Raw genomic sequence first — 26,518 nt, 5'->3', positions numbered from 1 at the left:
CAATATTGAAATAGTCTTTATTCTACTATATATTCTAATATTCTAACATATCTAAAATAATAAAAATGTAGTTTGCCAGTGCATTAGCTCGAATGATATTTCAAACACAGGAGGCCTATTCTAAGCATGTCGTCTCTTGTATTCAAACACTAGATATCAATAAGTGCACAGAAGTAAACTGTTTCCCTAAAATGCCAAAACTTATCTTAGTCATTGCTGTCTTCAGAGAATTTTCTCAAAATGAATAACTTTAGACTCATCTTTTATTCACTCTCATCTTATTTCAAACCCATAGAAGCTTCTAGCAATTCGTTGCTATCCTTTTCCATGCCATTACAATGAATTTAGCTTTCAAGCTTTAAAACAACAACTTTTCAAATATCAGACATTGCTGCTTCTCTCATGAGCACACTTACCAAACCATCATATGACTTCAGAAGATTTGGAACACAGCACACAAGTTTTTGAACTACTTTTATGATAAATTTATGGTGCCTTTTGAAGTTTGAAAGCATTACCCTTCATTGTAATGGCAGTGAACCAGAACATTATTAAAAATGTATTATTCATACTGGTTTGAATGACAAGAGGGTGAGCAAATGATAGAATTTTCATTTCTGGGTGAAGTATTCCTTTAAGTAGCCTGACGAATAAAAGCCTGGCACAAAAAAGACATTTCTACAAAATGTGTGTAGAGCTTATTAAATGGCATGCTGTGTGTATGCATGTGCCACTTACTCCCATTCCTTGCGCCGGGCCTGTGGGGTACTCTGGATCTTGTGTGCCTGGTGTGCTTTAATGATGTCCCGTTGTTCAATGAGTCCCCCCCTGCGCCGTTTAATGATATTCGGGCTGACAGGCATGTCGGGGTCCAGACCCAACGCTGCCGCCCCCTCACACGATCCTCCGAGATCCAGAGAGGAAGGCGCCAGACCCATAGGATGGGTGTGGGGGACATAGAGCGTGTCGAAACTGGATGCATGGGACAGAAAACTGTCAGCCAGGCTCTGGGGCTCCAGGAGTGAACAGGAACGAGAGCCGTCCTCCAGGGTTCCCCGGTGCTTGAGCCAGGTCTCTGGGTCCTGAGGCTGGAGGAGGAAACATCGCGAAGGCGGGCTCCCGCCACACACGCCCTGACTGAAAGACGGGACTGCCAGGGCATTGCGGTCAGAGAGGGTCTGAGCGCTGACCGAACAAGTGCCCAATTCCAACATCCTGAGGCCAGACTCTCAGCATTGTTCTGTTTGAGGAGGAAATAGGAAAAGGAGACAGTTATATTTAATTCATTTCAGAAATCAATTTTTAAGTTAAAACAGTGTGGTAAATCAGTGGGGGGCTCAGCACAGTTCCTACAGCAGGGTTATAACAGTTTATTAAAACACCGGAAATAAACTCGTTTTCAGGGCAGCATAACTCATTTTCATTTAGTTTAACTTGATGTAATAAAATAACTAAAACTGAAATATAGAATAACTAAAACTATATAAAAAAAATAATAAAATAAAAAATAAACACATTATTACTAAAAAAAAACAGGCTTTAAATTAAGTAAAACAGTTAAAGTCAAGATGTAAACTGATATATAAAAAGTAATATAACAAAACCTATATTTAATAACTTTTCTGTACACAACAAAGAGGCAACAACATGAAACAAAGATATTTAAAAAATATTTACTATTGACTGTAATATATTATAACAATATATTCATAAAAAAATCAAAGAGCTGATATAATGCCAGTAGCATCAAGAAGTTTTACCATCCCTAGCTTATTCACTGTCAAACGTGACGCTAATTAAATGACATATTTTCTCAAGTATCATTCATAAGAAGCCCTCATTGTTGTAGAAAGAATGCTGTCATTACAAGGCTTGTTTAATGCGTTGCCTCTAAAACAATTTTGGAACAGTGACAGCCTTAAAAAAATCATGACAATATTCTAGTAGAGTCACATCAACCTAATGAGGGAATCAGTTATGCTGTGTATAAACAAATTAAATCCTAATAAAATCCCAGCTAAGCTCACAAATCATGCAAAAGAATGTTATTAAACAGTTCATTCAAGAATGTCTATGTCCTCTCCATATTAGTTTCTCATATTAATCTGACAAAACATATCTAGACTTCATTTAACATCTCAACAGTACCAGAATTCACTTGTAGTCTTTGTACAGTAAAACCATGCAATATAGGCAGCAATTTAATGTCTAAAGATCCATTTGTATGTATGTATGTATATATTAAGAATGCTACTATAAACATGATATGTATTTAATAACTATGTGATTAAATAGCTGGCTTTTATATATTTCCTGCAATATTATGTCTACTATTAATGTAATGGAAACCTGAAAAGGAAATGTGCTATACATATTCTAAAATCCACAGTGAAATAACATCACTGTAACTACTATAATTTCCTGTCTTTAGAAGCAGTATGAAACATTAACAATATCTAATTCAATACATTTTCTAAATAACGCTATATATTAAATATTTTAAGTTCCTAAAAGGAAAGTCCATCCCTTGTTGTGCTCTCACATAAAAAGCCGCCAGCATATTTATTTAGAAATGTTTCGGCACGTAAACAGTGCTTGGTTTGGGCATGTTTCTCTCTTGATTCAGATGAAACATCTTTTTTTCCTGGAGAAAAGAAAATATTACAGTGAATTCGACACCGGAAGCAACGATTTGATGTTAAAAATGCCTTGATGATTTTATTTTCTTACAAACACAAAGCTTTTTGCTTCACAAGATGTTAATTGGACTGGAGTTATATGTTTTTGTTTATGTATTATTGTGATGTTTTTATCAGCTGTACGGACTCTCATTCTGACGGCACCCATTCACTGCAGAGAATCCATTAGAGAGCAAGTGTTGTAATGCTACATTTCTCCTAATCCGTTCCAATGAAGAGTGCATTTGAAGCAAATGATCCTTTTGTGGTGAACTATTCCTTTCAATCTGACAGTCCTGAAAAGTGTGTGTAAAAATAATATATATTTTTTTCCAAGCAAATTTTCCATGGAACGCTCAGCACACCCTAGACTACGGGTTTAATGCACCCGATCATCTAGGCAGACACATCTAGTCCAATAGAAAGTCTGCTCTCAGCATGATTCACACGACACACTGGTGAATTCTCTGTTAACTAATCTCATTTGTCACTAGCTGGCTCTCAAAGAACCAGGTCATTACCATATGTTAAAAAAAACACACGATCACTACACAAAGTGATTCTGACTCCACTGAGCTGATAAAGATGTGCTTTGATCTCTAGATGCTTCAAGTTGGAATGGTATCAGCTATTTATAGTCTAAAATAAAAGACGTCTTTTTGCGCGTGTATCCAATTCTTTTCAATGCACCTTGTTTGCAGGGTCCAACTCTAATTATTCGCCCCCTTTAACATGTAGACACCATGAAGCCGGAGCTGACGAGGCATAAATTAAGTAAGACTGGCCAAATAAAACGATGTGACTGAGAAATACAAACTGATCCTGCGCCACGAGCTCTGTGATTCATCACGCAAATCTACGCAGAAGCGGTGTGGCATCTTATTAAACCCCAGCTGAAAATGGGGCAGCTGTTGACAGTTGCGGCAGGATGCAGGGGTGTTTGTGTTTAGACTATATTTACCACAGTGGCCCACATCCAACATCATCTCAAACACTAATAGGGGTGAAATATAGTATGATTCTAGCCTTCGGTGAACGGGAAAAAGACCAAATCCTGTTTAAAATAGGATATCATTATCTCAGCGACGTGGCTGTGTGTGTAAATGTGTATGTTTAAATCTCAGATGTTGCGCTTTCATGTACATTTCATTTTCATTTTTGAATATTTTCAAAAAAGTCGTTTATTCCTGTTATGGAAATTGTTTAGCAGCCATTACCCCAGTCTTCAATGCCACATGATCCTACAGAAATCATTCTATTATGTCAATTTGGTGCTCAAGGAACATTCTCAAAGCCGATAAGATCTGTATTGCTTAATGCTTTAGATGCGAAAAACTATAAACTTACAACAAATAAATAAATAAATGAAAACTAACTTTAAATAATTCTTCCTCATAAGAAAAATGCAGAAGATGTTTGAAAAGGGCACCATTAGCTCTCTATTTTATCTTATTGCTGTCTGGAAGACACAGCTGAGCTACTAAAGAGATTCTTAAATAATCTAATCTAGGTCCAGATGGAGATTTCTCAAATTCATCATCATTATTTACCACTATTTAAACAACAGACAAAATTGTACTTACAGAAGATATTTTTGCCACACCTCTATTTCGACGCCAGTGGTCTAAGTCCATTCACTTCATGTCTGCCCAGTTGTGAGTCTAGCTGTATCGTAACCCATGGCAAGCTAATGACAGACCATGTATTGACTCGGAAGTACAGGGATTAATTGCAGCTGCATAATAACGAATAAGAGCTTCCAACAGTGAGGGAGAAACATACACCTGCCTGTGCCAAGTTTTAGCAGAGGACATTAATTAGACTCTGATAAATGAAAAAGGAAGACGGATATTTGTACAAAAACAAAAACCAGGAAAGGTTCTCTGTAGCAGACCGTCAGTTAATTATGGACGTAATGAGTCCATTTCCTACCCTGATCAGAAAAAAACGTCCTAAGTGATCGCATCAAATGAGCCCGGAGCACTTCTGAACAATTCCGCTGTGAAATAGTTTTTAAACTGATGAGTCAGTACATATAAAAAAATTAATTGTGACATCAATTGAGGTTTCAGACATCCTATGAGAAAGCTGACATATAAAAAGTACTGTAGCTCTATTGTGTCAGATAATACTTTGTCTTTTATAAAGAGACCAGGGCAAGTCGGCACACCATTTATTCCAGTCAACACTGTGTTTAGACATAATTACAAAAATAATATTCATTTACACATCTGTGACAACACGCACCAATAGTGTATTATATTGTCAAATTATATGGGGCGCATTGTCACAAGCACAATTAAACAACCTGTTGTAGACTATTTGCTGCCTTTTTATGTTGAAACGATGTTTAGTTTAATTTTATGTAGGTTAATTTATAGTAATGTTTCATATAGTAGTGAAAATTTACTTAATGTAAAATACAGTAAAACATTAATATTGTAAAATGTTATTACCATATAAATGAATTGATTTGCATCTTAATCTTAATAATTTTTGTGATAGTGATCTGAATTTTCAGCATCATTACACTCTTCAGTGTCACATGATTCGTCAGAAACCATTTTTTATGACGCTCAAAAAAACTTTTATGATAAATATCAATGTTGAAAACAGTTGTGTCGCTTAATTTTTGTGAAGACTGTGATACTCTACTGATCAAAGTAATAGTAAGACTAAGTCAAATTTAAAGAAAAAAAGAAAGAAATTAAAAGAAAATAATTTTATCGTCAAATTATGATTTAAAAAAATAACAGCAAAATTAAAAAAATAACACCAAAAGAAATATTAAATCATCATTTTGGTTATAAGTTTGATTGTATGACTATCCCTGGTCTCCCTCTTTCCTGAACTATTACCATATTCATATTCCACAGTATTTACACGGTATAAAAGCTGCTTTAAGTACATATACTGTAAATAGCATAAAGGTATCACTGTTAGCATCCCATACACACACGCGCAAACACACTGCATTGTTACAGCAATATGTTTCTCTATTTACCATAACACTCAGAAATGAAACATCCAAGCCGTAAATCTCAAGAAATACGAGCATAGCAGCAGAGCGTCTCCAGTAATAATCATATATGGCAGCGAATGACGCAGATCCATTATTCCACTCAAACAGCTAACAAGCTGCACCTGGACCAGGAGGAACTCAGCTGGTATGGAGGTTATTCTTTTTATCAGTACTGTTTATCTTTCCTTCCTACTGTCTGTTTACCCAGCATCTTTAAAAGTACTCCATTTCAATGAGTCACAGTCCATTAGGAAATCTAACATGCTTTTTCTATTTTAACATTCTTGTCATATATAGGCCTCATCTCTGAAAAACAGACAATTATATCAGCAAAAGAAGAATGCAGGGGAACATCGGGTGAATCAATCACAGGAAAGAATTACTCGAGTGAGATTGAAAAGAAAGAGAATAATGAGAAATGTCCTGTTTTCGAATGGCCCAGGTGGGTTGGGAACGAGATATAATCAAAACTGACTCGAGTTCTTTCAAGCCAAACGGACAAAAGTGAACCTTTTAGAGCCTTGAACGCTTAGAACAGTGGACCGGATGTGTTAGCGTGAAAGGGAGAGCGGAAACATGCCCTCACGCTTTTCAGAGGAATTTGAACTGGAATCCCTCAGCGCTGGATAATTCAAGGTGAGGGCGAGGGAGCGTGTAACCTTTGCAAACACCTGCTACCCTGACTGAATCCCTTTTAGGCAGCAAAATCTCCAGCAAAGTCCTCCCCCTCTTTTCCTGCCCTCCTTCATCACCTCCGACACTTAGCAAGCCTGTCTAGGAGTATTATCAGAGCTCGAGACAACAGAGACAGCCTGAAATACAGGAGACGAAATTGATTTCCCTTTATTGCTTTACCACGGGAGGTGAAGAGAACATCAGCAGTGGACCATTTCTATCTCATTAATGAGAACTTCTGAACCTCCACAGCTCTCGGGATCAACTTCCATCTGATGCAAAAGAACACAAATACGGCTAAAAGCTGAAAGGGCTTTTTAATATGACTATTTTGTATTGAAATACACTATGCTAACTAAGAGACTAACAGAACACTAAAAAACCATTCATTTCAAGATATTATATCCAAAAGGTATAGGAATATTGTTTTAAAAATCTTTTTAAATTGAGAAGAATTATTTTTAAGCTGATGAATGATAAAAACATGAACATGTAAAAATCTGAATTGAGCATTTAAAGGCGAAGAGGGAAAAAAAGTTATTATTGGTGTGGATGCTAATATAGTTATAGTTATAATTACTGTCATGGTGCGAACAGATCTTAAGGTCCTTGCACAGCCGTCCAAATTTTTTTGTTAGTTTTGTTTTTGTATTTCTTATCCTTTCCTATCAAAATGCTTGCTATGGATGTGAAAATGCAAAACAATTAACTTTATTTTGTAGCAATATGGATTTCCAAAGTATATTGTCACAGATTAAGAATTAGTTCCCACAGGTTATTAATTTCTGTACATATTTTATTCCCTCATTTTAGTTAAATCCTGGGCCTGCTGTACTAATTCTTTCCCACTTTTTTTTATTATTATTTATATGGACAGATATCCACCTGGTGCACAATGCTGGTTTTCACATGTTTAAAATGATAAATAAGTAAAAATGGTACATTGTGTCTTCAAATTTTCACAAGCCTTCATAAACAACACCAAATCTTTGCTATTTCTCTACACGCTTGAATGCTTATTAACAAAATGCATAAGCTCCTTTCTAAGTTCAGTGTTTTGAACCACAATTAAGGAGTTTTCTCACACAGCCACAGAGTGAAGAAAAATGGTCAATGTTAATGGCACAAGCACATTTCTATCAGCCAAATAATGACTGTCAAAATCAAATGTGTCAGCTGAGGTACTTAAGCATGGCGATGTTGTTTTCCTCTGGATTGATCTGCAAGTGGGCAATTAATTTCACCATAAAAAGACTATTTATATCACAGAACAAGAATATTTTAAAGACATTACTGCATAAAACTACAGCCTATATGATTACACTATGCACAATACTGGTGTTTTTTACAAGATATGACATTAATACAAGTGTGAGGTTGTAAGAGGGCATTCTCATGATTCACCAGGAAACAGATTGTTAGGTTAAGTATTGGTGCAGTTTCCACAAATGGCAGAAGCTGAAAATATACACTGAAAGAACTAGAGACAATAAATGGCACAGGCTTTGGTAGCATTGTGTCAGCTATGACATGGCTGTGAAAAGAGGAGGTTTTCATTCAAATTCTTAGCTGAATCATTGGATTGTGGTTTGTTTTTGTCCTTTTTTGTATGGTACATTACACTGTGTGAAGGATTAATCATAGCTTTATCGGTCATGATTGACATCATCAACATCATCATCCTCATTATAATTATCGTCATCCCAGAGTAAAGAGGGAAAGAGAGAGACCGCCAATGTCAAAAGACACTTTAGAATAGAATAATAAATGTACTTTATAAGCTCTGTTCCAAACTAGTTAGCTTCCTGTAGACTATGTAAAGGCTGCGTATTCATTTGCTTAAACTTAAATCGGTTGGAAATGGGTTTTCTCAAAATTAAACCCTTTTTAAATACCTCGTGTAGACACTCGACTGACTGAAACAGCGAAAATAACTCTTGTCAGTGTCTTACTGTTACTAGCTAGCAACAGAGCACTTTAACATGCTTAATGTATTTTTCTGACAGTACAGGCAGCACTCTCTGTGAAATGTCTTCCGTTCAGAAATCTTGCTTCACATAACAGTTAACAGTTATCAGTATTACGTCACCAGGACTTGGAACTGTGAATCACTCTATATTGATTCATTCACTTTATCACGCTCTAAGGTCAAATCACTTTAGGAACTGCGTAACCTTGACTTGAAAATAGTTTATTTGGCTCAAACAGTAATAAGATCTGGAAGAACTAAGCCGCACAGAGCAGGTATAGAGATAAGAGATAATGTCTATCGTTATAAAAAAGCTATTTGATAGATTGTAACAGTTGCAAACCTTTATGCATTCATCATTTTCACTGTCACTATATTCTGTTGTAGACAAGGTCTTCCGCAAAAAAGTAAATAATGCTACTACATATCAGAAACCTGTATTTATGCATAAATTGGTATGTATTGTTCTCACATGTGTGGGTGGGTTTATGCTAGAACTCTTGACACATATATATTCTCAAACATTTGTATTGCATAGCAAATATCAAAGCGCAGCTTACAGCCTACTGAAAATATTTTTACAGTATAACTAGCGTTCCATTCAGCGACACCTGTGCAACAATAAAGATATGAAAGTTGTGGATGGTGGTCATTTTGTGTATAAATGTACGTTTCTACACTTGTCTTTTCTAGTGAGAAATTAGATTGTTGTAATTAAACACTTACATATTCATCATCAAAACCCGTCAGTCTAAAATAAGCTTGGGGAGGTACCTTTGTGCTCAAATCTGTCTGTAGAGTCATTACAGTTAAATTTTTAGACGTATCCCAGGTCTTGTAGTCTCTATTAACAAGCTGATGAGTTGTAAAGCTGCATCAAAGTTCATCTCAGTTTGAAGGATCAGTTTAGTAGGCAGGCTTCATTTCATGTCCTTCATTCGGCCTGTTTTAAAAGATGCGTCAGTTGAATGCCTTACGTCCTTCAGTTGCTTATAATCCTGTGCACACAGTCCAGTTCACGAAAGATTAAAAAGCTGAATGTGAATCGACACTGAGCTTGATAAATTTCATTATGTTATGTAACAAAAAAATATTTTTGAGGTGAAGGCATTGCTTTCTTTTGTTTACTTGTAAATGAATTACATTATGATACATTATGCATAATATTAACCACTGGGAGACCACACATGGTTGTCATAACCTCTACTGCATTAATAGAACATTGTTTAATATGAACATTTTCGATCAAGAGTTTTATTTTAATAATTGTGTGTAATTTAATAATATTGTGACTGCAGGGGTCCTGTGGTCACTGCATAAAACCACTATTAAAATTATAATTTAAAAAAAATGATCCATATTAAAAAAAACTGACATATTAATGCAGAACAGGTAAAAACAACCGTCTGTGCCTGTGGTCTCATAGTCTAGCATTTTATATACCATTTAAAAGTGTTCAATCCCACATCTAGAGATCTACTTAACTGCAGAGTTTAGTTCCAACCTTGATCCAACACAACAAGTGATCCTGAATTTCTTAATTAGCTGGTTAAGTTCCTAATTAGCTGGTTAACTGTGCATTGATGCACGTTCACAAGAGAAATATTGTATTCCGTAGATAAATGAAGGTTTGGAATGACATGAGGGTGAATGATTGATGACAGAATAAACATTTTTGGGTGATCTATCCCTTTATTATTAAATAGCGAATATATCAAATTCACCATTCAATGTTGATCTTGTGCACGCTCCATGCATTGTTATATTAAATATTGTTACCCTCTTGTCTACAGAGAATGAGGAAGCTCTTTTATCAGATTTAAATTCTCCACTGTAAAACAACCTCATGCATAATACAGCTCAGTGACTGGATCATAATAGTTCGTTCTCATAAATAATATCGAGAAAAACTTGGAAAACTGTGATATAGACACAAACTCTCCAGCCACGGCAGCCAGATGCCACTCTGAACTGACACATATATACATCACATATATACATATATACATCATGTAATGTTGGTTCAGCTTTTCTTTTTTTTCTTTTTCTTTTTGAATTGCTCAAAAATGATAAAATAACCACTTAATAATAGGCATGAGTGCTATTGCTGTTTTCACTGATGTGTACCTGTTCATATAAGTAAACATCTCAAAAAAGGTTTTTCAGGGTTTCATGACGGTTTCATGTCACTTTAAAGCCATTGGGTGTCCCTCAGCCAGTCTAGAACTGCTATGAATCCTGCACATGCAAGTTTAACTCTTTTGCAATTCTGTATTCCATAAGAGGAATAGAGAGAGACTAAACAACCTTGTATGGAGAGGATTATTGTTTTTTTCTCCCTCTGCTACATTCACAATGAACATGACTCATCGCTGACAGACTGAAACGGTATGAAGTGCTGTCTGTTTGACATGCAGACCATCAGAAACAGGCTCTAACCTAAAGTCCGGCCATTTCTCACATAAGCCAGGGGCAAAGACCCACGAGCTACGGCACCTGACGGTCCCTAAACAACAGATCTCAGGGGACAGAGACAGCAGTGAGCATGTGTCTAATTACTGTAGTATGGTGACTGGAGTGTGTGCGCGCATCTCGCAAAGCTGAAACAGATGATGAACAGAACACAGCTCATCCTGTGCTGCTTGGAGGAGGCGGTTTATTTACCAGAGAAAGAATATATTTGTGCGCAAGGGAAAGTAAATAACAAACGATAATGAAAGGGAGATAAAACACAAGAAAGGAAAGACGCAGACAGTAAGGAGCTCGGGGTTAAAAAAAAACAGATTCAAAGAAAACGTGTCTTCCACAGAGAAGAAAACGGATGTGTTATAATTGGCACTTAGGAATGTGCTGGCTTGTTTATTCGACTAGCAGTTGGATCACGTAAAAATGGATCTTCACTGCTTGTTCAAAATGATTCGATTAAAAAGAGCTAATTCTGGGAAAAGTTGCCACACTTTACATCATTTCATTAAACACAATCAGTTTACAGGTTCACCCAAAATAAATATCTGTCATCACTCTGCTGTCATTCTTTGTTTTTTTTTTTTGGCTAATATTCTAGACATTTTAGTTCTTTTGCATTACAGTAAATTCGGACTGAAGCATTGATTTAAAACTTTTACACGAGCACCAACCTTGTGCACAAAATAAAACAGAAAAAAAGAAGGTTTAAAGGTCAAAGGTCGAATGTTGGTGAGTAAATTATTACAAAATGTTAATTTATGGGTTGACTCATTAAAATGTACAAAATAAAATGAAAATAAAAATACTATATGGACTACATATTTTATCTGCCATAACCATATGTACTATACAAACTGTTCATCAAGATCCAGTTCAGACACAAAATGTTTTTTACCAAACCCTATCCGTCAATGTAGTTGATTTAATTACACACTCTACTAAATTAAAATAATTCAATAATTCATTTCTTAATGTATGCTAAAAAAAATATACCACTGTTGTACGGTGCAGTAGTAATATTTTATCACAATGTTAAAGTAGAAATAAACTTGGATGGAAAAAAATGATGGATGGATGGATAGAGAGATAGCACAGTCTGGTTACTCAGGTCACTTGAATTGAAATCTCTGGCCTTTACATTTTTCAATCAAGTCCAACTAAGTACATGTGACAAGACTAATATGCATCTTTTCAAAATAAATAAATAAAATACTTAATTTAATTGTGTGTAAAGAAAAAACATTGTGTGTGACTGAAGTGCAACTGGAACGAAGGCCACTTTGTTGGAATATAAGAATAGCTGCTGAAACCTTCACAATGTGCTACAGCTGGCTTTTCAATGAGCAGTGATGAAGACTGCACAAGTGTTCTGGTCGGCCTTAAATTCACTGAGCTTCGGTGCCTGCATATACATACTGCCAGTATTGTTCAGGACTTAATAAAAGGAACAGACACATTCTTGAGACAGATATCTATTTTCACACCAATGAAATCTCTGACAAATTAGATTAAGCTCAAAATAATGACAATTATTTAAGTTTTAAAACTTCTCGTAACAATCACATAAGACTCTTTTTTTCTCATTTTTGCTTTAGTTTTTGCTTTCAAATCAAGAATGTCACATCTTTTTATGCTTTTTGGATGTTCTAATTGGGTAGTTGGATTTATCACACTTTCATGTGAGCTGACAATTGATAGTTACAAGAATAATAGCTTGATAAAATATGACATCAATTATAACAACAGTTAGAAAATCTCACTCCCATTTAAGCAACTTCAAGACCGAAGGCGTCATTTTTTTTTAATATCAAATGTATCCTTTCCTGGAAAGCTACCTGACAGACAAATACAGTCTTAGTCACAAATGTTTCAGTGCCGCTCAACACAGGACTTAAAAGCCTTCAGTCAGAAGCAGCCTGACCTCTAGCAATTGTACACTTTACTGCTTTTGAGGTTCAATTCAAATACATCACTTCAAAGATGATGAAAATGTTTATGGTGCTCTGGAGAAGGAGCCAAAGAAATATCCACAATATAAAAGATGTGTTTGGCAAGCAGGCATATTTATGTCCAGCAGCAGAACGGAGAGTATAAATAGAAATAAATAATGAAAAATTGAAACAGTAAAAAAACAAAAAAAAACAAATTTTCATCAAATTCTTCCAGTACCAAATTATCAGAGCTATGCTAGCCACATTAATTATAGAGCTCTGTACTCCCACTATGTCAACAATGTCAACTTCTGTCTATTTTCATTTCCTAAAGATCCTTTGAAGAATCATCTGAACAAAATATATCAAGATTCTCCATTTAGTTTTTTTTTTTGGTGTAATAGTGGCTGTACTAGATGTGCATGGCTATCCTAAACCAAGGACGGGGAAGTAAACCAAGAATCTAAGGAAATAGTTCAAGTTAATAATTCTGCCCTGTCCCCTGCTGTTACTCTACCATGAAAATTACACTCATTTGCACTGTATGCATTTTAATTATCACCACCGTGAATAGAATGAGCCCGAGCTGTTCGAACAACAATCATCAACTTTGCTGTGGACACAAAGCAAGACTAAACACATAATGATCATCCGTTACTCCTCTTCAAAAAGCATGATGAAACAGCTGAGAGCAGTAGGGAAATATGGTGAGGGCTCAAAGTGTCCTTGACAATCATTTCTTATGGAGCATAAAGTCATGGGTATTTATTAGCATTGTTCCGGGTTCAAAGACAAGGGCCTGAAAGCAATGAGATTTACTCTTATGCAGACCGTCAGATTCAATATTCATACAGACTCGCGCTGCTGCTTTCAGCATCAACCTGTGAGAGCTTCAAAGAAAACAAACCAAAGCACTTAGTGTGTATAAAACTCATTTGGACACATTCGGCTCATTTGCATCACAGCTTAAAGTAAAAACATTAATGTATTTGACCCTTGCGATGAATCTCATTGTTTTATCCACATCTTATATCACAAAGGGCACGTTTTAAGTTAAAAACACTAAAAATAATAAAAAAATCCTTCTCAAGATTCATATGAAAAAGCCACCGAGATGAAAAAGCTGCTATTGTCTAACTCAACAAATAACAAGTCAGTTGATCAGTCGTTTAAGTGACAAGAGGTATCACATTCAGTGAAATGATAAAGGTGAAACACAATTACAGCGAGTATAGGATAGTCTGGCTATCTCATTTACAAATCTAGAAAAACAGGGGGTATTTGAATTCTGGAGAGCCCTGAGAAGTCAACCTATAATGGCATGCTAAATGGCCTGTGTCACCATGACGGCTTCGCCCATTTTGAAAATGAGACTCCATACGTCACGCCGAGTTTCTGTAAATGCTTGTGCTGAAGACCTGAGGAGCATTTGAATTAAACAGCTCTGAATTTAATCAAGGTGCATGCAACTTCCTCTGTGGACAGAGCGAAGACTCTCACATCAGAACAGACGGGGAGAACAAGCTTCAAAACTAATCAGGGGCTAATTATGCTGAAAAGATGCTTTAATCGATGACTTGCCAGCCTCGCTCATGCATTGGTGCACCTGTAATGTTCTAACACTAAGAACTATCTGTGATTTTCTTTTTTTAAGAGAAAGGCCTATTTTACCACTCAAGTACTCAGAAATTTCCAGTGCAGCCACCACATTACAATAAAAGACTTTAAATTAAATTTAACTTAAAGTTAATGTGAAAAGAGGGCTGCTGAACTCTCTGCAAATGTTGTAATGGCTGTTTGATGGGTACAGTACAGTTCTCTAAATTAAATATATTCTGTCCCATCGTAAAATATATTCTTCAAAACAACAACTGCAAGATTCATTTAAAAGACCACCCCTCTTGAGTGAGTTTTTTTGGCTGACTTTTTCAAAATAAACAACAGACGCCCCTGTGGGATATTAATTAATTCTAGCAACGTGTCTTAACAACATTTCTGAGGTCACATGAAAGTAGTTGTCAACAAGGTCATGCCCATAAAGAAGTCACATTCTGAGGATTCATACAGATGATGCATAAAGGGAAAAAAAAACTTGAATGAACTTGAATTTCAACCCTTGTCTCCATGACAACAAACAAAGAATCCACGCCATATATACATTAATGATAGAGAAATTCACATTGCTTCATGCACTAGGGAATCTGGATCAAAGTACAAGCGTGGTGTATTCACTCAGACCCCATTCACATGTGCACAGCAAATAGGATAAATGGGCTGGGACTTCAGTAAACATTCTGAAGCCTTTGCATGTCTGGTACAAGCCTCTTTAACTCGGCACTTCAGACCGACAAGTTCCAGGCACATGCGGTGAGGAGATCTGGTGACTTCACAGGCAGCTTTCATGGAGATCAAAGAGGAAAAGAGACAAACCCAGACATTGAATCACCCTGATGGGGAACTGCTGGCACCCTGTCTTTGTAGGTAACATTTTATTCACTGTTCTTTGTAGGTAATATTATATATATATGTATATATATATATATATATATATATATATATATATATATATATATATATATATACACTGTACAGAACTAAAACATATATTGTTCATAATAAATATACTACAGCAACGGTATATGGTATTTTAACTCTGTTAGTGCTGTGCTGAAATACCTTGATTTTAAATATCAATATTATTAAATGTTCATTGTCAAAAATGACTGGCCTTGTATATCTTTTATTATACTCATCAAATTGTGGTTTTGACCTTTTTTAGCCAAATCGAGTTTTTATCAAGTTTTTTTCAGATGAAAATGCTGCTTAATTTTATCGCACTGGCCTAAAACTGTCTGCTGACTTGCTCACACAGGGTTTAAAAAAAAAAAGTTTTTTTATTCAATTACTGTCCTTCTCATTTTGTTATGTTTTTGTATCAAATCTTGATTGTGTAAGTGTGTGTCTAACATAAAATAACCATATTATATTATTAATGTAAATTGTTATCTTGTAATTAATAATTAAATTCATTATACATTTTACCATAGAAACCATTGCTGGATCTGGAAAATCTAAAAACCACTTGCTTACAACCATATTTATTGTCCAAATTAAAACGTTAATTCCCATTCAAGTGCATTGCAATGAACTTTTTTTTTTTTTTTTTTTTTTTTTTTTTTCCGTAACTGTTTAAGTAATAAATAATGCAGTGATGACTGAATGGGGAAAGCCATTTGTTAGTCAGTTAATGACTGATGTGGCAGTCCTGTAGTTTTTCAAGCAGCACTACATTATGCACCTGGATATCGACAGCACCGCCTGGGGTGCTGACTCTATAAATGGGGATGTCTGTTATCTACTTTGCAACAGAGAACCTGTATTGACTAACACCTTGTTCCCTGACCAAGAATCAATGTGCACTGAGAGGCCCTTGCTCTTGTTATCTTGAAATTAACTTTAACATGATTGGGGTCAGTGACAGGTGTAGCTCTTATTCTTTTAAGCTGCATTTAAGGGGTTAGGTTTATAATTATTGGCATTCTTTGATTTACACAACGTGAAAAGATGAAGATAAAACAGCCTTAACTGCAAAGAACATGCGCTCTCTCAGCTAGAGCGTTAGTTACCAAAAGGTACAACTGGCAAAAGAAAACGTTTCATGGTAGCGTGAACTGTGTGAAACTGGTTTCACACTTAACTTAAGATCTAGAATATTCCATTCGAATGTGATCTCTATTCCGTGGCGAATGACTCACCTGAGTCGCTTCTTTTTGGTGAATCAACAACACGCAACGCTTCCAGTCCGATTCTCCAACAAATGACTCACGTGAGCCGTTCTCTTTTAGTGAACCGAATCTCGCGAGTCCCGTTCGAGAACCAATAAGAAACCTTATTGATTCGACTCTTTAAACGATTCGTATGAATCACCACAAGTTATTCCTTTCGAATTAAGATTGGCTGTTAACTGTGATATGTAGTCGCTAAGGCTCTTAACACTTAAATCAGTACGGCAACTTACTGGTTAACAACATGTGACACTGAGCAGTTTGATGCTTTTTTCAGTTTGATGTTTTAAAAAAAAAAAATTAACTAACTAAATTACCACATTTTGTTTATTTATTATTGTTGTTTAATATAGCTATTGCCGCCCCTGTGTTTTAAAAGTCACACATGTACACTGCGAGTAGCAATACTAGATATATTTCCAATAGGCTATCATTTATGTTGAAATAACACTCATAAATCATAATTTCATCCCGGCATAGTCACTGAGAGCCGCAATGCAATAGCCAAGAGAATTTACATTTCACTTTGATTTGATGAATGACTCAACTCGGCAAATCACGTCGATTTACTACGAATAAACAAACAAACGAATAAAAACGAATCAACAATTAATTTATCAGCACAAGAAAGAAGTTAAGCACAATCTAACGTAACCAAAACGTCTGTAAGCGCCGCAGTTTGAGTCGATATAGCCACGTTAGACATCACAGACATCAATGTAATTCATCTGAGCGATAATGAGGTTGAATAAAAACATAAGCTTACCAGCGTCAGATACACGGAGCGCAGCTACAAGTGCTCTGAGCTCCATCACCGCAATAGCGCGCAGGAACGCAGAGTTTCCTTCAGTATTCCTCACATTCACCTGCGAGTGGATGCCGTTTTTTCCATTTCTGCCGTGCCCGTATTCTAAAAATATGTTTCTGTTAAGCGAGCAAGTACCTGCCTTTCCCTCACGCGCGCTCTCTGATACAGCGCTAAAATGGTTAACGCACGGGAGAGATTGCGGGTGCTGAACACAAATGCCCAGTTTCAAACTGAGTACGACAGGTTATATCACCAGAGGGGGGCCGAGAGTCACTGTCTCGGTAATTAGGAAACATAAATTATTAAATGTGTCACATTACGGCTCTAACACAACGATAGTAGGGTCAGCGGCTCGGTTCGTACAGGGCTATTATTAAAAGGACTGTCTGATCTGGGGATATTAGTTTTGGGTAAGTGGCGCGTAAAAATTTCACGCTTAAATGCAAGGCTTCTTTAAATTTTATTGCTGAAAGAAAGTCCAAATTAACTGATGGGCTATAAATCTATCCTTGGTTGAGTTATTGTTCAGGTTTGTCTTATGGCAATATGGAAATTCAAATGTGACTTATGAATATGCTTCATTGCATAGGAATATTTTTCAGGTTGTTTTCCTAATACCTCCGCGTTCATCTGTTCTAAATGTCTGTTATTTGTGCATGTTAAGGTTTTAAACGTGCAAAAGAGGCTATGCATTTCCATGTGCAATTAAAATGGTTATCTGATTATGTAGAGCTAACACTTTATCCTTTTTTGTCATGACATGTGTCATGTGACATTTAATTATAAAGGCTGGCCTAATGGTGCTCTGAGATTGTTCCGTGTTTCATAGCCTTCTGTTAAAAATTGTCCTCTATAGAGCTACATAACTATATAGTTTTGCTTACTTATAGCTTTTAATTGGAAAATCTTTCTCGCCATTGTGTCTGATTAAGGCAGAAGTTGAACATATGAAATGTCTGTGACATCAGCTGTTATTTTTGAATAACATCAGGTCACCAAATTAACTCCATTAACTCACCCTCAGTCCACCCAAGGTGTAGATCAGTTTGTTTCTTCATCAGAGCAGATCTGGAGAAATGTATTACATTGCATTCACCAACAGATACTTTTTAACGGGTACCGTCAGAATGATAATCCAAACAATTTATAAAAACGTCACAATAATCCGCAAGTACTAACACTACTCCAGCAGATAACAAAGCTGGGGGTTTGTGAAAAAAAAACCCAAACAAACTCATCATTGCAAAATTTTTAATTTCATAAAGTTAATTCTGGCTAAAACACAAGTCTTCAATCCATAATATTGTATTCTCCAGTAAGTTGCCTTGTCTTCTTAAAAGAGAAAAGATTAATGAAGTATTGCTTTTAAATAAAAACGGTTCTGCAATGTCAGATTCTGAGTCATTAGAGGAAGCAAAGTTATGTATCATCGACTGGTGTTTTAGAAAGAAATTAAAATGGCTTGATTATAGATTTGTATCTCTTACAAACATGCAGCTTTTCCCTTCCTAAACCACTAACTGATGGGCTGGAGTATGGATTATTTGTGGATTATTGTGATCTTCTATCAGCTGTTTGGACTTTCATTCTGATTACACATAGGCTTCGTTAATGAGCAAGTGATAGGCCAATGCTAAATTTCTGCAAATCCGTTCTGATGAAGAAACAAACTCATCTACATCTTGGATGGCCTGCAGGTAAGCACATTTAAAATTTTGGTGAACTATTCCTTTAATGATTTATTGGAAAAAAAAAACTAAATGACAAACCAATTTTTATGGTTACTATAGCATTTCCGTCTATCCTTTGATTCAAGAATCCACCTTCTTTGCTCTGGGCAAACTTAAAGCAAGAGGAATCACAGACGACCCTTCTTTCAAAAAACCTGCTTTTTGCTTCAGGCATCTGTGTTCCTCACTCAGCTTTCACTCCACACAGCTCACATACTCTAGTCTGGAAACACCAGGGGTGGAATAACACTAAGCTTGTTCTTTCCCGACTCTTGAATACTGTCTGTAATACGCAGTGAATGAACACAATAATAACAATAAAAATATTTGTTCAGTCATTCTTGCGACATGGGACCAAACAGGTCCAGCAAGTGTAGCTGCTATTAGGTTTAAAAATAAAAATATTTTCAATTTTAAACGTTATTAGGGATTAATAGAATGTATTTAATTCAATCATCACCTTCAATGTAATTTTCTGAATATTATACCAAATCTATGAGACTTATTGTCTGTTTACTACATCTAAAACAGTGTGTCCACTGTTTTATGAAAAGCAGCACTTAATAATATCCCATATGAAAGCAAGGTTGTTTTTCAGTGGCGCCTACTTGTTTCATAAGGTCTTGTGTCCCCACTTTTTGTCAACAACATCAGACATTCATTAAAATACAAAATCAGGTAATATCAGGGGCAGCCGTCACTCTAAAGGACCCCCTTGCCACAGTTAACCTCTGCAGAGTACATTGCTGTCATCAGGCTCTGCTAAGTTGTGTAGTTTTAGAATATTTTAAATGTTAATATTTCCCATCAACACCACATTCGAATTTCTGAGGAAATAATTTTACAAATTTAGATCATTTTATTCTCCTGAAGCAGCATCAACTGAAAAACTACATGGCTACTACTTGAACTCTATTTGTCTTGTAAAAAAAATGTAAAATTTATCAACACTGTCAGATGTCACCACCATAAGATTTTGTGTTTCAGTGATGTAACGAAATACTTAAACGTGACTCCTGAATAATAGCTTTATATACAATAAAATACTCGTTGTTTGTTTTAAAACAGTAATTAACAGTAAAAAATGACTACAAATTCATGTTTTCGTCACCAGTTTTGCGCCCTGTTTTGCCCCACTTGTCAAGAATGACTGTGTTATTATAAATTATTATATTATAGCTTCACCTCGTTTTGAACTCGAAACGAGGGCCTTCTTTTGTCTCAAGGAACAAACGAATATGATAGTTGCTGCAATTCCATTATTGAACACTAGATGTCAAACACGGCCAAAGAAAAAACACGTTCTTCGCGGAAGTATCGCGAGTTTCTCTCAGACGTGAACTTCCTGGAACAGTTGTTTGGGTAATGGCGGACCGTCAAATCTAGCCAACGGCCGTCCTAACTTATCATTAAAGCCGGGAAACGCACACCGAAAGGCGGGTAGCGGGTACAACGAACTTTTAGGTAGGTACTAACCAATTACATTCTGACGTAAACGCTTAACGAAAGACAGCCTGGCCACAGAAAGGCAAAAAAAAGTTTGTTAGCGAGCTTATATGGTTTAGCCGGTTAGCAGCAGCTGTTAGCAATAACTTTCGCCAGAGGATTTAAAAACGTAGTCCACAAATTTCGTTTAAATATTGCGAAAGTGCATAAGGTACGTAATTTGTCGGATGAAAATAGACGTCTAGTTGGTTGTTTGGTTGATTTAAGTCGCTGTTGGATTTCTCCTCAATAAGGTTGATCATGTGAAGTTGTATTTTGTGTGATTGACGTTTAACGTTATATGTTTTGTACGTCAGCTGTTTTTTATATATATGTATATATTCGCCTATTATACGAGTGTCTTAAGTCTCATTTTTATTTTCTTGTCTGCTAGAGTGCTGTAGTTCTGATTCTGTGTTCGTATAAAACGTGTATGATGCTTTGTATGTTTCTCTTTAGCTGTAATTTGTGTTTATTTTCAGTTTTACTTTTTTCTGTTTTATGTCTATTTGTTTAGTTTTGGCATAGCATAGTATATATGCAGCCATGCTCTTTAGAAGCCTCCGCTGAAGATTTTGTCTTGAATTTAAATGTGATGTCAGCTGATCTCTCAGCTGATGCTGCTGATCTGTCATGTTTCCTTTTACCTTTAATTAAATCCTTCTGATTGGTTATTGGGTGGGCTGAGCAGTCGCTGTAAAATTAGCTGTGTTGATTTGTAAGTATTTCTGAACTGGAAGTTTAAGACTTTACAAGGCTTTCACTGTCAAATCACCTTTTTCACTTGGTCTTAGTGCAGGTAGAGGTGGCAGAATCAGCAGCTGTCCAATGTGTCCAGCAGTCCGGAAGACAAGGTGGACTCATGTCTCTGAATAAAGCTGCTGGAAAGTGAGTCCTGCTAGATTTATACATTTTTGCATGAAGGCGTAACGTGTCCCATCTAATGGAACTGAGTGACTCATTCGTAAAGCACTATATAAATGCCTTATTCATTCAGTTAGCATTGTTTAAAAGTGAGCAGTAACTGAATGTTAACTACATGTGTTGTATAAACAAGTTTCGGTTCCCAAAATGTGATGCGAAATTGATACGATGAGTGGCTGAAGAGAGAGAGAGTGCGTGTGTGTATGAAGATGGTGGGTCTTTTATGGGTGAATCAAAGGATATTTTGTGCTTTTCTTGCCAGTTGCTTTGCCATTTTGAACTTTGAAGCAAGTAAAGCTTTGATTCTTTTGCATGTGCTTGTTTTGTTCTTTTTTGACAAGCGTTGATTAGTTCAAATAGAATTGGATCGGATTGTCGCTTCTCTCAGTATCTCCAGTCCAAAGCGCTTTGTTCAAGTGCTGTTTGTACTTCTACAGCTCTAAATCTCTTTTATTAGCAGGTGGCCACATTATCACAGGTGGCCTTATTATTTCTTATCTAAGTCCCTGGCAACCTAACATGTGCAGGATGTGTCTTTATAATTGGAAAAAATATTTAACTTAACTTATCTTTTGTAGGCGTCAATAGACTGTGTCATTAACACAAATTTTTAAGGAGTATTTGTTATGAGCAAAATCTTTGTCATTAAAAATTCTTTCTCTCTCCATGTTGAATTCTTTAGAATTAGATGATATCCTTGTTTTCTCAATGCTGTTCAAAACCTGTATGGCAAGCTTCTTCCTTGGAACACAAAAGTAGAGTTTATAATGCAAAGATTTAAAAAGAGTTTTCCCAAAAATTACAATTCTGACATTGCTTACTCACCTTCATGTTGTTCCAAACCTGTAAGACGTTTGTTCGTCCTTGAAACACACTTTTTCTTTAATTCATTCATTTTTTCATGAAATCCAAAAGCTTTCTGACCCTGCATAGACCGCTATGTAACTGCCACGTTCAAGGCCCAGAAAGGTAGTAAAAACATCTTTAAAATAAGCTGATGTAACAATAATGATCAATTTCTTTATGAAGTATTGCACAAAGGTGGCAGTTCCGTTGCTGTCTGCGCACGTTCAGTAAGCTCTCAGATTTCATCAGTAATATCTTAATGAAATCTGATATCTATCTGGCATACGTCACTACGAGAGAAGTTTGTTGTTTTCACTGGACATCCATGTAATGTTATGATTACACTACAAAGTCAAAAAACAAATGTATATAAACAAATTAGTTGTTCATCAAGGTTTATAATAAGCATTTTGAAAATAAATAAGGTGAACTTCGTGCTGGGTTTTTTTTCTTCATTCCAGACACATTTGGTGTCTCTCTTACCTTATTCAATGCTGTTAGAAAAGCAGCAGAACATGTTTAATGATTCTTCACCTCTGCTTTCCAGCATAGGCCTGAAAACAATGAAATATGCATGCAAGATATGTCTTATGCATGCATTATTAATTTAGTATAATTCAAGGTTCGGAGCAGGGAGTGATTTAAGTGTCCCTTTGGAAAACTTTGTGCATTTGCCGCACTGGTTTAAACGTCTGTACAAAACTAGAATACACCATTGAATCTGTTTGCTCTGGGGACTTACAAAGACTCTGTTATAACGGTAGTGCTTAGAGGAAGACAGTGTGATCCAAATAACTTGAAAAGCTATGAGATGTCATATGTCTGGGCTCCAGGCAATCGAACAAATTGTGCACCATTGCTATAACCCTCACATTAATGGAACAACAGAGCCCTGTGGGTGAGACATTAAATCTATAAGTCAGATGCTTTAAACAGTCCGTCTTCATAACTTTTCGTTAAACATATGGTTTGGCCAAATTTATACCCTCCTTTTGTGCAAAGAGTACTGTGAATGACGTCTTGTGCTTTAAAGCTACTTAGGGTCATAATCTAAGCAAGCTTTTGCCAGAGAAAACAATATTTGACAGCAGATGTTGAGAAGATAATTGCTTCTCTCACATTGTTTGCCTGTTTTCCTCCTTTGCTCTCAGGTTGGCATAGCGATGTGGAGTCGCTTGCGAAGTGAGGCGGGGCCGCCAGCCTCTGTCTCTTCCCAGGCTGCCCTTGCTGGCCAAGACAACAGGAGAGGTTTGTCCAACTGTCACCTTATACTTGGTACATCATCATTATCATGTTTGCTTGATTACTTACGTTAATGTTTATCTCTCAGCAGAGATATCTTATGCCTGGAATAGTCTAAATCAAACCAAAGCTGCCGTGAGTATTTCTTAAGTTTCATGTTCTGGCCTGCTTATGATGCCAAAACGGATAACTGTTACATACATAATAGTTCTGAAGAAATCCAATTATAAGAAATCAGAAAGTAAGATTCAGCGGTATACTCTGTAGGTTTAGTATTTGTGGCATTATCCCCATGAGTGCAGAGATTCGTTGGCTCAATGGCTAATTGTGGTCTTGTCTCAGTTGCGACACATTGAGAATCGTCTGGAGGCAGCGCCAGGCACTGGAGTGCTTTTGGACTCAGTGCTTGACACAAAGAAAGCATCTGTGAGTGGCGGTCGGAAAATAAGCCGCAGAGGTGAGACAGACACATCTTCTGTAACACATATAGAGGCAATCCATTAGAGGATATTGTACATCCCTAGGCTAGGTGTTTTTAATGTCAACTTATAGCATTGTAGCAGGTCACGTTGAAACATACAGTGAAATCATTTCAAATGGAATATTAAGAGTCATAAATTGTTTGTTTTCTAGCAAGCCAATCAAGATGGCTTAGCGGTTTACATTAATGTTTCCAATTATTCTAAAGGTATGCAATGTGGAATAGAAAATATTAAGCCCCCGATATGCTTAAAATGAAATCGAAGAACAAACTGAAATGATGAAATTTCGAACAAAATCAGGCCAAAACAAAGTTTGTTTTCAGCAATTTAAAACAGCTCACCAAGGTGAACTTTTTGGGAATTTTGTTTTGGCTTCTTTGACACCTTTGAGCTGCCACAGGTCTCAGTGTGTGCGTATTGAATGCAATTACTTCCTACAAAGAAATTACAACAAAGCATGTATCAACCTGAAGTTATGCAAAAAACGATGTAGAGAAACATCAGATTTTAAGCCATGAAAAGAATGAAAGGAACGAGTAAAGATATAAGGTGGCAAGTACCAAATACATGCATGTCAAATCAATATTACACTATAAAGTTGATGTTGTTGTTTTTTTTCAAAGCATATTTAAGAGGTATAAACCTGTTTTTATCGAGCTTATAGTCTATGTGTGAGTGCTGCGGGTCATGTGTACATGAATCTAACCTCCAGCAGCACGGGGGTGTCAGAATGTTCAGGAAACAGTAAACCGTCAATCAGCCTTTTTAAACTTCTTTTTGCTCTCATACGAAGAAGAATATATATATATATATATATATATATATGTATGTATGTATAAAATTAGCAATAGTGCAACATTCTTCCTCTTCCATTGTTCCATGTATTTACTACAGATGGGCGTCATGTGGAGGAAAGTGGATCCAAGTCCAGAACACGGAGTCGCCGCAGTCCAGACAAAAGTTCCCGTAGTCCCTTGAGGAATAGCACTCTGGACAGTAACGCTAGGAAACTCAGTGCAGTGGAGTTCAGAGAACCACTTGTTTCATACAGGTTAATTAATAAGTATTTATTTGCAACTAGAAACTGCAAAGTTTTTTTTTTTATTTTTGTTTTTTTCAAAAATTGGAAATCCACTTGTACTCTTCACTTTAAACTGACAATTTATTATTTTTACTTTTTTGTTTTGTTTTTTTTTAACAGGGAAGCATCTCCGCTACCAGTGTCACACACTCACTCTGAACCAGAAGTCCATTCTTTACCGACAGAGGTGGGTGTCCCTCAGGCTGACTTTGCTCTAAGCCAGCTGGTCTATCAGCGTGACACCCGAGACATGCAGACTGCAGACCTGGACAGCCTACGCTCCTCAGCTGTAGACAGCACATCTGTACGCTACCTCAATGACCTGTCTGCTCTCAACACCATTCACCAACCCGACCAAGCCCCGCTAGGGTCAACGGTCAACCCCAGAACACATTTACAGGCCGAGACATCCCAGACGTCCCTGACATCCATCACCGGTTCAGTCACAGCTTCTCTGCGGCTGGAGAACCTGCGACGCCGGCAGCCTGATGAAAAGCTGGAAAAGCTGAAAGAGAGAATCCGCAGACAAAGAGAACATTTGGAGGAGACAGAAGAAACAAACAAGCTGCTGGGATACTTGGAGCAACCTGTGGGTATTGGAGCAGCAGCAAATAGTACTACAGTACCTACTGCTAAAGTTCGGAAAGTGGCTCCAGCCCCTCCAGCGCCCATTTACAAAGGTAAGCTGACTAGAGAGAGGAAACCGACTCCATTGCATTGAACTGTCAACCAAAAAAGTAGCAGATTCAAACCCCGAAAGGGCTTTCACCATTGAGCTTGAGCGCAAAAGCCACTTAACCTTAGTTTGCTCCATCCCAGTAATAGTTGTACTCTCAAATACTTAGGATAAAAGCATCAGATAAATGTTTTATGAGGTTGCCGAATGAAAGGAAGCTCACTTCTGTGTGTTCTCGTTTTCTAGGCTTCAACACCAGTGAGACTAAGATTCGCACACCTGATGGGAAAGTGTGGGCAGAGGAGGACTTCCACAACTTGAGCAGGGAAATATACAAAGACCTGACAAAACAGCTAACAGGTATACATTGTTTTCAAGAATGTTTTAATAATTGAGGTATACATAATTGTTGTATATTTGTGTACACGATGCAAGAAATACAGCAATACAACACAGTATTTAGCCTGTGCTATAAGAAACACATTACATGAGTGGTGTAATTAAGGTACTCACAAAAATGTTACAGTATCCTGATCATACACAGCTCACTGGTTGTCATCTTAAAGGCACTGATGCTATAAATATGTTTTACATTTGAGTCATCCTCTTGATTTCAGCCTAATTGCAGTGTAGTGATTTGGGTGTTTTATTTATATGGAATTAAAATGTTTATTCATTGATGTGTCGGAGCTCAAATGTGTTTTACTGCCCTCTGAGT

At 36.6% G+C, this 26,518-nt stretch overlaps 2 protein-coding genes across 13 annotated transcripts in view; one reads left to right on the top strand and one right to left on the bottom strand.

Moving 5' to 3' along the window:
• The window catches only part of LOC122350454 (voltage-dependent R-type calcium channel subunit alpha-1E), a 109,502-nt gene extending 91,963 nt beyond the window's left edge, over positions 1-17,539 (bottom strand). The window contains 2 exon segments of the mRNA XM_043246929.1: positions 739-1,240; positions 17,293-17,539. Of these exon segments, the coding sequence (XP_043102864.1) occupies positions 739-1,214 (476 nt within the window). The 5' untranslated portion in view covers positions 1,215-1,240; positions 17,293-17,539.
• Positions 17,540-20,406: 2,867 nt separating this feature from the next.
• Positions 20,407-26,518, top strand: part of cep350 (centrosomal protein 350) — a 31,731-nt gene continuing 25,619 nt past the window's right edge. For 5 of the 12 annotated variants that reach the window (XM_043246340.1, XM_043246338.1, XM_043246336.1 and 2 more), the window contains exons 1-8: positions 20,426-20,528; positions 21,344-21,437; positions 23,471-23,567; positions 23,650-23,696; positions 23,904-24,018; positions 24,938-25,094; positions 25,245-25,804; positions 26,047-26,160. In XM_043246340.1, the coding sequence (XP_043102275.1) occupies positions 23,483-23,567; positions 23,650-23,696; positions 23,904-24,018; positions 24,938-25,094; positions 25,245-25,804; positions 26,047-26,160 (1,078 nt within the window). In that variant the 5' untranslated portion in view covers positions 20,426-20,528; positions 21,344-21,437; positions 23,471-23,482. Of the gene's footprint in view, positions 20,529-21,343; positions 21,438-23,470; positions 23,568-23,649; positions 23,697-23,903; positions 24,019-24,937; positions 25,095-25,244; positions 25,805-26,046; positions 26,161-26,518 lie in introns of all 12 variants that reach the window. The other 7 variants (XM_043246343.1, XM_043246331.1, XM_043246342.1 and 4 more) reach the window with 6 other exon arrangements.

This window comes from Puntigrus tetrazona, chromosome 8 (genome assembly GCF_018831695.1).
Source record: "Puntigrus tetrazona isolate hp1 chromosome 8, ASM1883169v1, whole genome shotgun sequence".
Classification (NCBI taxonomy): Eukaryota; Metazoa; Chordata; class Actinopteri; order Cypriniformes; family Cyprinidae; genus Puntigrus; species Puntigrus tetrazona.
This window is presented reverse-complemented; position numbering and strand designations above follow the sequence as displayed.